Raw genomic sequence first — 15,943 nt, 5'->3', positions numbered from 1 at the left:
GCTTCGGTTGCCGTAGTAGGAACTAAGCTTCCTAGCAACAGGTAGTTTCCTTGTCTGAACATTGCTGAACACAGCTGTTGCTCGTTGAATCTAAGACGTAACATTGACTGGCAGTTGGAAGTGTTCAAGACACCGGTACTGTCAATCTGAATATTCATCTAAACATTTTGGTAGGTTAGTGTTTTGCATTTATTTGTGTCTTTTCCATGACGATGGGATGCTGAGTTTCTAATACAGCTCCTAACTGCGATTCGTACGTAATGCGTTTTGGTTTATTTAGCTATGTAGACGGGTTTCTTTTTTGATAGGCAGGAGAAAAACACACACACATCACAAATTGTATTATTAACGAACGGCTGTAGTATCAAAAACAACAATTTAAGGTGACGGTCATTCATTGAAAGGTCTCTATTGTGCTGTTGATCATAAAGTGTTTTTAGTACTGTATTACACGTACTTTTACATGTCTATTTAGCCTGCATGTTTTTCATTAATTTGAAGGACCACTATGAAAAATAATGTCATCAACTTCCCGTGGGAAGCCTGAAACTCCGAAAAGGAAAGTCAAGTCTGCGCCTTCAGTACCCACAGCGACTGCAAATAAACCTCAGCCTAGGCCCAGTGACAGATTGAACCCAAAGACAGTCGATCCAGTACGGTACTATTGTATACAACTGTGTGTATGTTGTCGTGGTTTACCCTTGTATTCTTCATGTTCATGTCTAGGCTACATACATACACTTAGATTGGTCTGTAGTTTTACTAATACATGGTCTTGTTTTACATGTATCAAAAACTATTGTACATAATATTGTCCTTAAGACTTATTTTTTTTACTGAAATAGTAAAGGTAAAACAGTGATTATTCACATCCTACCTCAACAGCAGACATGTTCTCTGAATATGTAGTGTTTGTACACACACACACACACACACACACACACACACACACACAAAACTATTGACAAACTTGACCTTGCTGTCCTGCATTAATAATAATAATATTTTATGGTTTGATGGTTTACTAACTAGCCAGAAAATACAGCTGGGCAATGGCCCTCCTTCCTGACTTGTATCTATACCGAGCATCAAAAGAAACTAATCACTATTATAACACATTTATTTTTGAAAGAAAATAAGGTATATAAATGATGTATATTGACAAAATGTTTTTGGTTTCTTTTTAATCACTAGGTCATTCATCCTTGACCATGACATGCATGAGTGACTATGACTGAAGCATATGAACTTAATCACCTAATTAGTGAGACAGTTGATTGGACACTGGATATGGAGTGATTTCAGCTGTTGAATTGCAAGCTGAATAAGAGAGCAGCACCTTCGTGCAATCGGCATGTTGGAGGCTGGACTAGGGCAGCGTACTGTGGCTCGCCGGCTTGGGTGCTCACAGCCAGCAATTTCAAACCTGGCGAGATGGTATAACCAGACACACTCTTGTCAATGACAGGCCACGGACTGGGAGACCAAGAGTCACAACACCTGCCCAAGATCGACAGATCATTATGCAGCATCTTCGTGATGTTAATTGTTAATCGGCACAATAAAAAGTCACTGCATCTGCTCTAAAACAGAGTTTTTCATTTTTCAATCACATCTAATGAATTTTATCCAAATATAAGTGATAAGTTTCTTTTGATGCTCAAATATAAGTGATACGTTTCTTTTGATACTCGGTATATAATTTATTCGTTCTGAATACTTTAAACCCACCCCAGCTAGTGGCAGCACATTCTTACATTTCTATTGAAGACTCCGCTTGTGATATTTAAAACGAGATTACAATTAGGAATGGAGGCTTGTTTGGGGGATTTAAAACTGTATTACAGTTAAAATACGGATGATTTAAAACAGAATTGCAAATTCTAGCGAAATGTAAAAAAAGCTTACACACGGAAACCCTAGAAGAATGTGCCCGTGACCATAAGGATTTCGTTGTGGAAGACAGTAAAAGAAAGAAGGTACAACTTAAGTGTGCAAGTACTGTCGAGTTACTACTATACATATTTTGACAGAAAAAAAATGCCCAAGCATTTTGGAAAGTAACCGGCTGTGTTCGAAGGTCGTTTTAAACATTAGAAGGTTCGTCAGGTGGCATTCACGCACTTTTTTTTCTCTGTTAACAGAAACTGTTTGACAATGTGTAAATACTATAAATCACGCATTAAATGTCACTTGCATGCAAAAATTGGATCTTTGGATTTGCTTATTACGTAAACAAAAGTTGTTGTACTAAAATCCACTACCAAATCATTATACGTATCAATTCTATATGGCGCTGCTGCCGTGTATGGACCATCCAGAGCACTGTGGGGTGGAGTGGGGGTTCCTATAGCGGTTGTAGTGAATACCTAGTGTACAAGATAGTGTAACAGAAGTGCTATGGTAAAATATGTTTGAAACATACAAAATATACGCTAACAATACGAAGTTTGATTTCGAAAACTGAGCACCGTCCGCGCCAGCTCGTATTATCCAGAGGCAAACCTTTAATTTCTTCATTCACCATCTCGACAGCAAAGCGCTGTAAAGCGTAAGGCGTAAGCTGTATTGAAAGAAATGTCTCGAAACCCCTCTGCTGTTTGGTATTTATTTGCGGGGGTGGGGTTGGTTTTGTGACGCAATCAAATATGAAGACATAAGCCCGGTACCAGCTTCTACAAGAGAACTGGTTCATTTGTACAGCGGTATCGGTGCTATACTTCAGTGCAGGACGTCCTGAGTTCGTGTCCCACCTCTGCCTGTGAGAAACCCTGCCTGTGGGAACCGAGATCTTTACAATATATAGCAGCATCAATTACGTGTAAATAAACAATGTGTATTTTATTTGTATTGAACTTATAAAAACATGATTACTGTTCTGTATAACGCATTTTTAAACTACATGTGACTGTTTTATTCCATTTGGATTCCCTGTAAAATAATACAATTTTTAATCAAATATAAATAAGAAGCTATGGTGATGTCATTAGTAGATTATGCAAATTAGTACTATCAAAGGTTCGAACCTTCCTTCGGTAATGTGTTCCGAACCTTTGAAGGGCAACGTGTACCTTTCATTGCAGCCATAAAACCAATAAATTAATATATTCATATACATATATAAAAAGCGAAGGCCAAAAAAAAAAACCATAAAACAAAATAAGCACCGAAAAATGAAATAAAAAAAAAACGAAAAACAGAAGCCCTACATATAATCCACTAGACCTTCGGTATGTAAGGTGTGGGTTGTGTGCAACTACTCACTAACAATAATGTGATATCAGAATGATCCTTGTGATTTCACAAGAGATTGTGGATGCCTGTACAAGTGTCTCATTTCTCAATACAGTGGCTACATTGTCATGCACAAAACACCTCAAGGCACGGTTCAGTAAACAATCTAGAATAAGATCCCAGACTTGAATTATAGATGATGGTAGAAACCAGCAGCATAGATTCCAATGTACTTTATAGGAATATTATATAATACATCAAAGTGATGTACTGTTAATGTTTCCCACTCTGAAGACTTACATTTAGGAAATCTAGCAAAGTCAATATAATCAAAATGTATTACTCAAACAACATTTTACAATTAGTCTGCTTTATTCAACATTCCCTTATTAGTTTTATTATTGTAAATAATGGGCTTTTTCTTTGTTTTTTAGTTCAGTGGTCCACTGAGAGCTCAGTCCACATTTGCAGCAGTGTATTCTAAAGGAGGTATACCCTGCAGGTATATTTGTCTATTTTGTAATATTAAATATTCATTATTTTATCCATAACTGTAAATACTAAAAAGTCTGAACCAAACTAAAGAAAGTTCTTAGTGGACAAATTCTACTCCATTCTACTGAAAGGTAGAAAGCCTAAATGTTTCACCCTGCTTTCCATTTGTTGTAACATTTGTTTGTTATTGGTTTCATCTGTTTAGGTTAGTTCACGGCTCAGTTAAACACAGGTTACAGTGGGAGTGTCCACCAGAGACTATTCACTTTGACCCTCTGCTTATCACACTTGCTGAGGTAAAGAATTTTGGATTGTGGTGGTTGTTAATTTAGTCAGTGACTGTTATAATGTTTCAGCGTTCTTTGGTAGGCCATTTAGTGTCAGGATCTCAATTTGGAATGTGGCCTAATCATGTTAAAATGCCTATTTATTTTATTTATTTATTTATTTTTACCTATCTCTTTCCCTTTTCTCATGTATGGTTTTGGTTTTTGGACTTAAGAAATCATGTGATATTGTGACCTTTTTAACTGCCCACCTACTATACTTTACCATAAAGCAGGTGGAGTCAACATGGGGTTGTTATGTTGTATGAGCTAAAACCTTTGCGTTACTTCTGTGATAAAGCCTGTTGCCCACGTTTTAGTCTATACTAGTAGCAGTGCACTAACACTAACTTTTATGATAAACTGAGAGTGGACAATCATTAGCAATGGACCACAAGCTGATTGCAACATAGTTTAACTTTGGATCCTAACATGTCTTTAAGAGTAATGCAAGAAGTCATACACACAAAGTCTTGATATAGCTGTGAGGGGGGTTCTGTTAGTACCCACATAATCTAGCAGTGCAAAGAAACTCCAACGATTGTTTCTGTGGATGTTACCATTCAAGAACAGAACCCAAATCGTTTATTCATTTAACTGCTAGAAAATCAGCATATTACAAAGTACATTTAAGTAATTCTGTTAAGGTTACCAGATGTTTACTGTAAATAAAAATTGTAATATAGGTTTAGAAATATAATAAACGCACAAACACATGTTCTGCTTGGTTTTTCTCAGTGAAGTGCAAAAAAGGTTGGAGGTGTTTTTAACAGGCATTGCTGTGCTATGGTGTGCCACCTTTAGCCACAAGATGGAGTAATTTAATGTTTTACCTAAATGTACAGTAGAATGAAAATCTTGCTGTATATTAATATCTACAGGGGCTAAGAGAAACAAAACACCCGTACACGTTTGTGTCAAGGGAAGGCTTTAAAGAATTACTTCTTGTTGATGGGGCTGCTGAGAAAGCCATCCCTTTGCTGGCAAAATTGGTGCCAGCACTAAAAGCGGCTCTGGTAAGCAATTTTTCTCTCTGTTAACCATGCATTTATTTTTAGTACAACTGCACAGGTATGGATCTCATTAGCCTAATCTCACTAACATGTTACAGATGAGTTGTTTGCTGCACCTCATACCTCACGACACACAAGGTTTCATTCTTATTGCTTAACCACTTGCAGGGGTTTATTTTGACTGAAGTGACACGCAGCTTTGCAAAAAGCTCACATTTTCTAAAACTAATCTTTACAAGTCCATGTGTAAAACTTCTGTAGATATAGGTGAGTACATACATACTTCAATGTTAGAATTTATTTTGTAAAAGCTACATACAGCTAAGCTGCACTTACACGTTAAAACTACAATTGCAGTTGGATCAAAAGATTCAGAAGATGGTCAGACTCCTCTCACAATAGGTCTCATATATCTGGGAAGTTCTATTAAGGTTGTGCTTTTTAATAATAACATGTTGAAGACACCCGTTGAAAAAGTTCTCAGACCTTAATGTTATCACTGAATGAAAACTGTAATTTAACTAACTGAACTTTTCCATCCTTAAGGTTCACACTGATTCCGATGTCTTTGAAAGGGGTTTAAATGGCTTGGTTCAATTAAGTGCTGCTGTTGGTCCGGCTCTGAATGACCATCTTAAACATTTACTCACCAGTGTAAGTCCTGCATTTTTAAGTACATTTATTATTATTATTATTATTATTATTATTATTATTATTATTATTATTATTATTATTCCTTGTATAATATGATATCCCAAAAATTCAGGGTTAATGTTGCAAGAAATATAAATGACTCTGAATATTCTTTTAACCACAAAACTTTCTGAGCGAGACAAAACAGCGAACCCTACAAGACATAGTTGTGGACCTCAGTTAGATTGTGACTCAGTCCAAGCTGTGCACATCTCTACCCCAAGGTGACAACAGCTAAAAAGAAAACCAACTATCTTTGCCTTTTAATGAAGTATTACTATTTGATGTAATCTCTGCATGTACACGTTGTCTAGATTTATCCTGTAATGTACGTGACTTTAATGGTTGGCATATAACTATTATTACATGTGTCAACACCTCTGCATAGTATGTATAGTACCTGCCTATGATTTAAATTGTAATGATGGTGCAGGTTTTCTAAAAAGTACCACCTATAAACAAAAATATCCATAAGCAATTTAAACTTCTCATCTTTTTTTTTTTTAAATAACACTTTTTTTTTTAATTAAATACACCTTTTTCTGCTTTTTTCTGTAGCTATCAAAGAGACTAATGGACAAAAAATATAAAGACCAAGTTATGAGTGGATTACAGAAACTGGAGCAGTATGGTGGCAAGGTATGCTGCATGTAATACTTGTATTTTAAACATAGACATTGCACTTTTTAGATCTTTTGGGTGGCACTTTTACACTTGAAACATGGTGGAAGAAAGTTGAGATCTATTCTATTCTATGTGACAGAATTTGTGACCAGCAAGAGATGTAAAATGCAGCAAAATAGTTATGTCTTAAAGGTGGTTTCACATACCTCAATTAGCACAAATCATACATCCAATGTTAAGGTAGTCTGAGATTAGTGCTTATTGTGCTGAGATTAGTTTTTTGGCAGATTTTCTGGCAGTCTGGTAAATTTGAGTTTGACATATACTGTAGATGCCGCTAATTAGCAACCCTGATAAAGACAACTTTCGGTTATTAATAACATATTCCCAGGAACCAATCCCATCCCATAGACTTTAATGTTAATGGAATTCTGATATTAGAAATTGCATGCCACTTATTGACAACTATTACTAGTTGCCAGTGCTACTTGCATGATTTATGCACATACTTTATGCAGCTTTTATAACACATTGACTTCGCAACTGTGTATTTCTGGCAGACTGAGGCACAATCGTGGCTTTGAAACTGGTTACGAAGCTGTATGCAAAATTGAGGACGATTTACAGCGGGATGTGGTACATTGTAAAAAGCAGACAACATTGGACAATTTCTTATTTTAAAATTATGTTATTTAGAACTGATTGTAAGTACAACACATTTCTTATGTTTGCTTTACTCATTAAGGACAGTGTAGTACTATTTAAGCCTACTCCTTTTTTTGTTTTAAACACGCATGAAGTAAACAGTTCTATGTTTGGGTATTTCGTGTTTCTCACATTAACATTTAAAACACATGTATTTCAGTGCCATACTTGTACAACTACAGTATATATCATTCCATATAAATACACTTGAAAACGGGGGCTTTTCACTTATTGGCATCTGTCGGTTAATGACAAGTTTTTGCTGGGAACTGAGGTTGTTAATAAGTGGCATCTACTGTGTGTGTGTGTGTGTGCGTGTGTGTATATATATATATATATATATATATATATATATATATATATATATATATATATAATTTGTTTGCTTGGGGGGTTTTGCACAAAGCACCCTGAAAGTTCTAGATCAAATGAGCCGCAACTGTCTTTCTGAAGTCTCGTTTTTGTACATCTGTGGAAGGGTGGTGGGCAATTCACTGACACACACGGGAGACAGAAGTTTTATTTGTAACGCCGCTCAGGCGCACTGATTTATTTTTACCCGCAGAGGGCGCTGTTGTCCGTGGCCTGAATACTGGCAACAGTAAGCAAGACCACGGGTTTACCAATGCTGGTATACAGTCCAGTGCACATACAAGTGCTCAAAAATAACAATGAAAACAAAAGGCGGAAGAAAAAGAGAAAATAAAACACAATAATAAAACTACAAAAGTGCTGCTTACACAGTGCACCCGCTGCCACTAAGCCGGTCAGTACGAGCCTCCAACCTACGCTCAGTTGATTCCTGTACACTGAGGTGGCCACAGTTCACCGTACTACACACCTTTCCTCGGTACGTAATTATTTATTTTAGTTTTATTTAAGGCAGGCGTTCTCACTCAGCCGTGCTTGCCTGTTCTTTGTCTACACTGACGTCTTCCGCCAGTGTCACTGGGTATCCTCTTGAATGCATAACCAAGCGCAGTTCTTATGGGCCGAGCAATCCCCCATAGCCCACCTCTCAGCCACTCAGAGAGAGGGAAAGCCAGCACACCCTCTTCCCCACCTCTCCGTGTCACTGCCGTGACTGACAGGTGGATCTACGAGGCTAGGAGGCTGCTGCCCCAAAAGTACTTGTTTGCATGAACTGCAGAATGATGACATAGCTGTTTTCTTCTTTCTTTTTTTTTTTTGGAAAGTGTGTATTTGAGAAGCGATTGCATAATGTTAAAATCAGTGTTTAATAAAACAGGTAGTGTCAGAGAAGCATAGTCTACCCATTCATTGCTTCCAATGTTCATACCAGACTTTCAGTTTAGATGTTTTATGATGACATCTACGTTGTACTTATGCAAGGCAGCTAACTATGTGATGCAAGATGTGAATGACACAGCTGCAAAACTAATATTTATCTAAGTTAAAACACTGATGAATATTTTAAACGTTAGTGTTATAACTTAACAAAAAATGAAAAAAAGAAAAAAAAATCCTTCAGTCAGTAAAATGTATTGTGGCTTCTATTTTCTCTTTTCTACCGGCCACTCTGATTGTAATGGGGAACTGTGAAACCACTGTTAAATATTAATATAAATCAGTCACCTACATATGTGTAATCTAAAAATGTGCTCAGGTTCTATGGATTCTTTTATATGATTTTGCTCAATTGGAAGGTCTTCAAGACAATACCAATAGGAAGTAGCCCAGGTATTTCAGAGACAAGTGTGTGTCAATTGAACTCTGCACTAATAATTAATTCTGGTATAAAAACTTCTCTCCATAAATTAGATGCCCTTGTAGAAATCAGTCAACATTTTTTATTTTTTACTAACCAGTATGATCCTTGTAACTTCCACAGAGGTAGAAGAGTTTTACTTTAAACCAAAAATGCAGGGATTACAAGAACACACAATGAAGTACCTTAATTACAGATTTGAATGCAAGGGAATGACTGTAAAAACCTGTGATGCATTGGTAATAACATAAATGTTATTTCTATTTTCAGCCCAGTCTTGCTGTTATCAAATCCAAAGTTCCAACCTACAGTTCTATTTTCTCATGAGAACATATGACGAATTAACCTTTGCAGTATGGAAAAAATATGTCGACCTACTCTGGGATCCTGGGAAAATTCTAAAGTTGAAGAATGCTAGCTAAAAAGAAGTCTAGTCTGAGTTTTCTGCAGTGGGCCTGAAGACCTGGATTTTTTCTTTAAATTGTACTCATTAGCCATGTATGAATGTCCATGCTGTATGTAAAATAGTTTGGTTTTTTTTAGGTGTAGGGGACCATAGACTTTTCTAAAGTAATGTAAATAACTTGAAATAACTGTATAGCTTCTACAGGTATGGCCATACGTTTTGCATCACCGTATATAATTAACACATTTAGCTTCATAAAAGTTGAATGAAACCTGCTGAATAATGTTGCGTTAATAAATTGAATTACATACCTCTTTGTAGTTTTCCATATATATACTTAACGGAAATCTGACCAAAATGTGATATTTCGAAATTTAACATGAAATACTGCATGGCTTCCGGTAGACTATTGCAATATTTTGTAGTTTCTTTGATTACATGATGTTAAATAAATGATCTAAATTATGTTCATGTATTTTTATTTGTTTATTTATTTATTTTTAATTATGTCTCAATCCTAAAATTATAGGTGATGCAAAACTTTTGGCTATGGCTGTATGTCATTATTGATGTTATACAATTAAGTACATTACCCAAAAGTTGAAATATAAATAATATAATCTCAAATGTTGGCACAGTCTGAAAGTTTATTGCAATTTTTTTTTATTATATTGACCTTTTCAAACAAATAACAGTGTGTCTGCAATTAGGAGTTTCAAATCAGATAACACATTCTATTCTTCTTTAAATGGAAGACTTTAAAGTTTTTAACATCTTACTTTACAATTGAATAGCACACATGAGAAACAACGGTCTGATTTCAAATTCCTTTAACCTGTTACACTCACAATGCTAGACGGCAGACTTCTGTATAATTGAAAACACCATTAAAAATAATATTTCTGTAATGGTATTGTTGGTTCTCTGTAACATTATACCTGGCTAATGTATTTAAAACAGAATTATTTATAAATTGTGTTCTTCATCCATCAAAATACGAATTGCGTTAAACTGTTTTCAAGTGTTCGAGGCAGCGGACTTGGTCAATTCCATTACTTCTACAGGTATTTTAGTTTTTCAGGCTTAAAATAGTAGCCTTTTAACTTAAGATGTACAGTATTTGGTTGCATTCTATATTTTTACACCAGTAATTTCAACTCCTGATTTTCATTTAAAGGGAATCTGAACTAACTTGCTATGGGTATGAAATATCAGTCATCTTAACTAATCTGTTTATATCCATTTTGTATAATTTTGATTCAGTAATCCCTGTGAACTCGGTCAATATGAGGTAGACTTTCAAAGGCGACAAAATTTTAGTCAAACGTCTAAAGTTACACGTCTTAGATGACTACGTTTTCGTCAAGATTTTCAAAAATGACTTGGATGAATGACATTCGTTGATGTCTAAGTTTACTATTCGCAGTATCGACGTCCAGCCTCTCTCATAGGTTAGCATCGGAGTTAGACGTCAAGAGAAGGGAGTGATTTTCAAATACTTGGACATTAGTCAGCTAGCCGTCTATGTAAATTACTTTTGCATATTAAAATGAATGCAGATCAACAGGAAGTGATGTGTTTCGTCTAGGTTTTAGACATTGTTCTGGCTTCGCTTGTTACTACTAGCAGATACAGACAATGGCAAGCATCAATGAAGCTGGACCGTCTGGGACAACATCTCATAAAACAGGCAAATGCAGGAAACCAGATTTCTCTGAAGAGGAGAGTTAAGTATTGGTACATGAAATGATTACTTTATATCAAACAAGCGGGGCAGATTCCAATATTACAAACAGACAAAGGGAATCAGTTTTACTTAAGGTAAATGCGATTTCCCCCACTAAACAAAACACAGAAGAAATAAAAAAAGACATGGCGAGACATCAGACGAAATGCAAAAGTTAAGGCAAGTCAAATAGGAACAATGACACAAAAAGCACATCAATTTGGAAGGGATTGCTGGAGTAGACACATTTGCTGATACGCAAAATCAAAGTGATAAGTTAAAAGTCCCAAATTAAATTAGATTATATTAGATTGTACACAAATACGTATTTTACAGGTCTTGCAATCAGGTCTATTTCATTGAGTAGGCTACAACTAACCTATTAATTATTTGATTTAGATGTCTTGCTTAGGCAATCCACCTTAATAAATTAAAAGTTAAGTGTTCATTTTATTGGATATGGTGTTTATACCCATGAATACATGGATGTGTAGTCAGAACTATCAGCAAATGTTAAACACTGTATTGGTTCAGTTGGGTGAGAACACATGAGTCTGAAACTTTGTAAATGGACTGAAGTGCTTACAGAACCACCCATTAAAGAAAAAAAAAACAGAAGATCACCATAACATGCTATAGACCCTCTTTTTTTTATTCCAAGGATTTTGCAAAGTCTTACTGTTCCAAACAAAGTACCTGCTTTTGATGTGTTTTCAACAATGCCATTATTTTGTTCTGAGATTCCCTCCACCCCATCTGTTGCAGTAAACCCAGTGTAACAATGAAATTATGTTGTGAAATAGTAAACGTTGCTGATCTGGATTTTTTGGGAAACGCATGTATGCTCACACTGCATATATCTCCGATCAATCTCTGAAATCTCCCAGAGGCATAATCTCTAAGAGCAGCTGTTACCTTTACTGCTATAGGTAATGCATGGTCATGTTCTGTCGGACATTCCAAATCTGGTCCAAGTATTTCACACAGATCTACTATAGCCTCTGTGTTGAGTCTGAAGCATCTGACTACTTCTTCCTCAGGGATGTCTAAATATGCCAATAGAGGACAATATACCCTTTCTCTATACGTCACAATTAATCTTCTTACTCTCCTCCAAGCAGCTCGAACACACACTAGTTCTAATAGTAGATGTGCCATTGTGCTCTTGCCTTGCGCGAAACATTCCCTTTTTCTAGACATGTTTTTGCCACTGATCAACACAAAAAAAGTCCATAATGTCAAAGTGAAAAATAAAATATACAAATTGTTCTAAATTAATTACAAACGACATTCTGTGACACACAGCATGCTGGGTTTCTGTTGCTTTTCAGAAACAACAGATTGTTTGTGAACGTTAAGGTTGAAAGAAGTCTTGTTGCTGTTTTCATTTTTGTTATCCACACTATTGACAGCCTTATAAATAAAGATTTGACAGCAACTGGCAGCGAAAACAAAGAAAAAAAAGATGATGACCTGTACTTCTATCATTGTAAAGCTTTCATGGTAAGCATTTGTTCCTAAAGCTTGCATGGTAAGTATTTGTTTGTAAAGCTTTCATGGTAAGTATTTGTTCCTAAAGCTTGCATGGTAAGTATTTGTTTGTAAAGCTTGCATGGTAAGTATTTGTTTGTAAAGCTCGCATGGTAAGTATTTGTTTGTAAAGCTTGCATGGTAAGTATTTGTTCCTGAAGCTCGCATGGTAAGTATTTGTTCCTAAAGCTCGCATGGTAAGTATTTGTTCCTAAAGCTCGCATGGTAAGTATTTGTTCCTAAAGCTCACATGGTAAGTATTTGTTTGTAAAGCTTGCATGGTAAGTATTTGTTCCTAAAGCTCACATGGTAAGTATTTGTTCCTAAAGCTCTTTTTGAGTTTTTTGAGTTATGCCAGTACTCAAAAAACCCTCCCTCGACCCGGCTGTCTTATCTAATTTCCGTCCCATCTCCAATTGCCCTTTTCTCTCCAAAACTCTCAAAAGGGCTGTAGCCAGTCAGCTGATGAAACATCTCACGGATAACAATCTGCCTGAATCTCTACAGTCTGGCTTCCAGCAGTACGGAAACTGCTCTGCTCCGGATTGTGAATGATCTCCTGCTTAATGCTGATGCTGGTGCTCCCTCTGTGCTTGTCCTCCTTGACCTAACAACCGCTTTTGACACCATAGATCATGGCATTCTTCTTGACCACCTTCAGAAGTATGCTGGGATCTCTGGAACCTGTCGCTCCTGGACTTCCTCTTACCTATCCAGACGTATGCAGTCTGTTTTCTATGCTAGATGCAGTGGTGTCGCAAACCCGGTCACTTGTGGTGTCCCCAGGGATCTGTTCTTGGGCCCCTTCTCTTCAATATCTACATGCTTCCCTTAGGTCACCTCATCCACCAACACAGCCTCATGTTTCACTCCTATGCTGACGACACCCAGCTCTACTTAAAACTCAACCCTGGGAGCCCCTCTGCCATGGTCCAGCTGTCGGCTTGCATTCAAGACATCGAGGCCCGGATGTCTGACAATTTTTTTCAGCTGAACACTAGCAAATCTGAACTCCTTCTAGTAGGATCTAAAACTCAACTTAAGAATCTCAATATAGCTGCCCTGAACCTCGGAAACAGTCTGCTGCTGCCTTCCCCCACAGTACAAAGCCTTGGTGTACTTCTTGACAGCAACCTCTCCTTTGATGCCCACATCTCCTCCGTGGTCAAATCTTCCTTCTACCATCTTCAAAACATCTCCACCCCCCCCCCCCCCGTCTTGCCCAGCTGCACTGGCTACCTGTGAAGTTCAGGATTACTTTCAAAACTCTCCTGCTCACCTACAATGCCCTTCATCACACAGGTCCCGAGTACCTCCTCAACCTGCTGACCCGCTATGTCCCTGCCCGGAAGGTCTTCCGACTCTGGCCTGCTTGTTATCCCCAAGCAAAAGTGCACCACACTTGGAGAACGCTTGTTTAGCTTCGTGGCTCCGACTCTTTGGAACTCTCTCCCAGCTTTGGTGCTCCCACCGTCGCTTGCGTTAAATCAACTCTCAAGACCCACCTGTTCTCTCTTGCTTTCCATGCTCTTTAAGCCTGATATCTGCTATTAGCTGCTGTGTTGTTGCTATTATTTCATGTATTATGCATTATTTTTTTACTGTATATCATGTATTATGCATTTCTCTGTATTTAAAGTATTGTGGATTTTCTTGTTGTTACTGCATCTTGTAAAACGCTTTGTGATGGTGGTCCACTATGAAAGGCGCTATATAAAATTGATTGATTGATTGATTATTAGCTTGCAGTGTCTGATTAACATTAAAAATGCAGCCAGCTGACAAATCAAAAATTAATTTCAACATAAGATTGCGTTGCATGCAGATGATGGGATTCTGTTTTGCTCAACTTGTAATGTGTCTTTGGATCAACTAAGAAAAGGTACTATTGACAAGCATCTTGACAGTGCAGTACACAAAAACAAGAAAATCAAACTTGAAGTTCAGGCTAAACAATTACCGAACAAGCAGGTCACAATCACAGGATTGTTTAAAAAGAGCACAAAGTGGAGAAACACGTAATGTCAGCACGTTTGAATTAGTGGAAGCCTCTAGTGCAGCGGAAATACCGATACAACGACTGGTCAATGTTGCAAAAGGCCTGACTCCTGTGTTAGGAATGGGTTCTTTCAATGCAGCAGGTTTGTGCATTTGAGAAAGGAGAGGAAGACTGAAATTAGTTGTAGATTTAAGTTGATGAGAAGTAATGACCCCCCGTTGTACAAATTAAAACGGTTTGAAAAATGAGAAAAAGCAAGTCACCAAAGCTACAAAAAATGTTTGTGATATATTCATAAGTTAAATGGAATAAATACACTGGGCTGCAGTCAGACGATACATGTGTTTTGCCAAACACCTTTTGAAATGTAAATAGTGAACTTTTAATTGACTGAGCGAATTCTTTGCTGACTTTTGATTAAATATTACAAAATAAATCAGGGAGATCAAGTTGAACAAACAAATATTTAATTGATTTGCAGAATTAATCATAAATGTTCCATTAACAATTACTTTCTCTGCTTTGACTGTCTCGCAGGACGCTGTGATTTGGGACAAGACCCCTGCCCTCCTCCTACGGAGTGCATTCATTTTGTCCTTAATGTTTCATTGAAATTAATGTTCTCACTGATTCAGCACCAAAAAGCCTTTCATATTTCCCAACCACTTCTTCTGCTAATACATTCAGCTCCTGGTGTATAAACTTTAGATTCCTAACTCTGTCCTCCTTGGTCGCTGTCATTGTGACAAACTCAGAACCATACTTTTCTATAATACAGTGTGTGTAAACCTCATGCATAATTCCGTGCGTTGTGCAACTTGCAAATGAATCGTTTAGATCGCTTTATTTGTGCATATAATTAGCTTAGTGAATAGAGCTACCGCTGCTTCATTTTTGCGCGCGGTGTGGCCTTCCCCCTGCCACGCGGTAATTCTGGTCGTTTACAGTCGTTTGGTGAATAAGGCCTACTGTATCTGGTCTAATGAAGACACTGCAGACTACTTTAAATCATTACTGATGCCAGCCAAAGCCACAAAGCGAACTTCTATACTAATAATTAAAAAAAAAGTACTTTTTTAGTTTAATTTATTTAAACAGTTGTATTTTTTTCTAATAAATAATGTGTGTAAATTATGTTAAAATGATTGTTTCTTTCCCTTATTAATATTACTAGTCAAGCCATCTAACAATGCAATAAGGTTGAAGTCTGTATTAAAGTCTGTGTGATAGAGAGAGAAAGGATTGATGCTGTAAATCTCCCTCCCGATTAGAAAGGGCGCTGTGTAAGGGGGAAGGTACGCTGCCTCCTAGATCTGCCACCTCGGTGGTAGGTGGAAACCGGAAGGTGACCATATTAGGAGGGGCGCGTAGCTGCAAGTACTCAGGACGATTCCATTGCAGTCAGCTGCGGGGCAGCCCTCTATTGGAGAAACCATGGTGACGCGTTGACTGCAGGGAGGAGT

The 15,943-nt window shown here is 37.2% G+C and overlaps 1 protein-coding gene across 4 annotated transcripts; it reads left to right on the top strand.

The window, feature by feature from the left end:
• On the top strand, positions 1-10,198 carry LOC117421053 (PACRG-like protein). 4 transcript variants are annotated; one of them, XR_009330488.1, is made up of 9 exons: positions 1-170; positions 502-653; positions 3,669-3,736; positions 3,935-4,025; positions 4,937-5,071; positions 5,615-5,722; positions 6,320-6,400; positions 7,656-7,940; positions 9,090-10,198. XR_009330488.1 is itself a non-coding variant. In XM_034034936.3 (8 exons), the coding sequence occupies exons 2-8, from the start codon at positions 519-521 to the stop codon at positions 9,144-9,146; spliced, it is 675 nt and encodes a 224-aa protein (XP_033890827.1). In that variant the 5' UTR covers positions 1-135; positions 502-518; the 3' UTR covers positions 9,147-10,198. The 4 variants fall into 4 exon arrangements, 3 of the variants coding, with proteins under 3 accessions (XP_033890827.1, XP_033890825.1, XP_033890826.1); XM_034034936.3 differs by lacking the exon at positions 7,656-7,940 and having other exon boundaries at positions 1-135; XM_034034934.3 differs by lacking the exon at positions 7,656-7,940.
• The last annotated feature ends 5,745 nt before the right edge of the window (positions 10,199-15,943 follow it).

This window comes from Acipenser ruthenus, chromosome 1 (assembly GCF_902713425.1).
Source record: "Acipenser ruthenus chromosome 1, fAciRut3.2 maternal haplotype, whole genome shotgun sequence".
In the NCBI taxonomy this organism is placed as follows: Eukaryota; Metazoa; Chordata; class Actinopteri; order Acipenseriformes; family Acipenseridae; genus Acipenser; species Acipenser ruthenus.
The sequence above is the reverse complement of the archived record's forward strand: the minus strand, read 5'-3'. Positions and strand labels throughout refer to the sequence as shown.

What these genes read in the sequence shown, in the direction of transcription:
- LOC117421053 (XM_034034936.3), top strand. Translation starts at nt 519, where the DNA reads ATGTCATCAACTTCCCGTGGGAAGCCTGAAACTCCGAAAAGGAAAGTC. An exon ending in AAAGGAGGTATACCCTGCAG is followed by an intron (nt 3,737 to 3,934) that starts GTATATTTGTCT and finishes TCATCTGTTTAG; the next exon opens with GTTAGTTCACGGCTCAGTTA. An exon ending in CAGCACTAAAAGCGGCTCTG is followed by an intron (nt 5,072 to 5,614) that starts GTAAGCAATTTT and finishes TCCATCCTTAAG; the next exon opens with GTTCACACTGATTCCGATGT.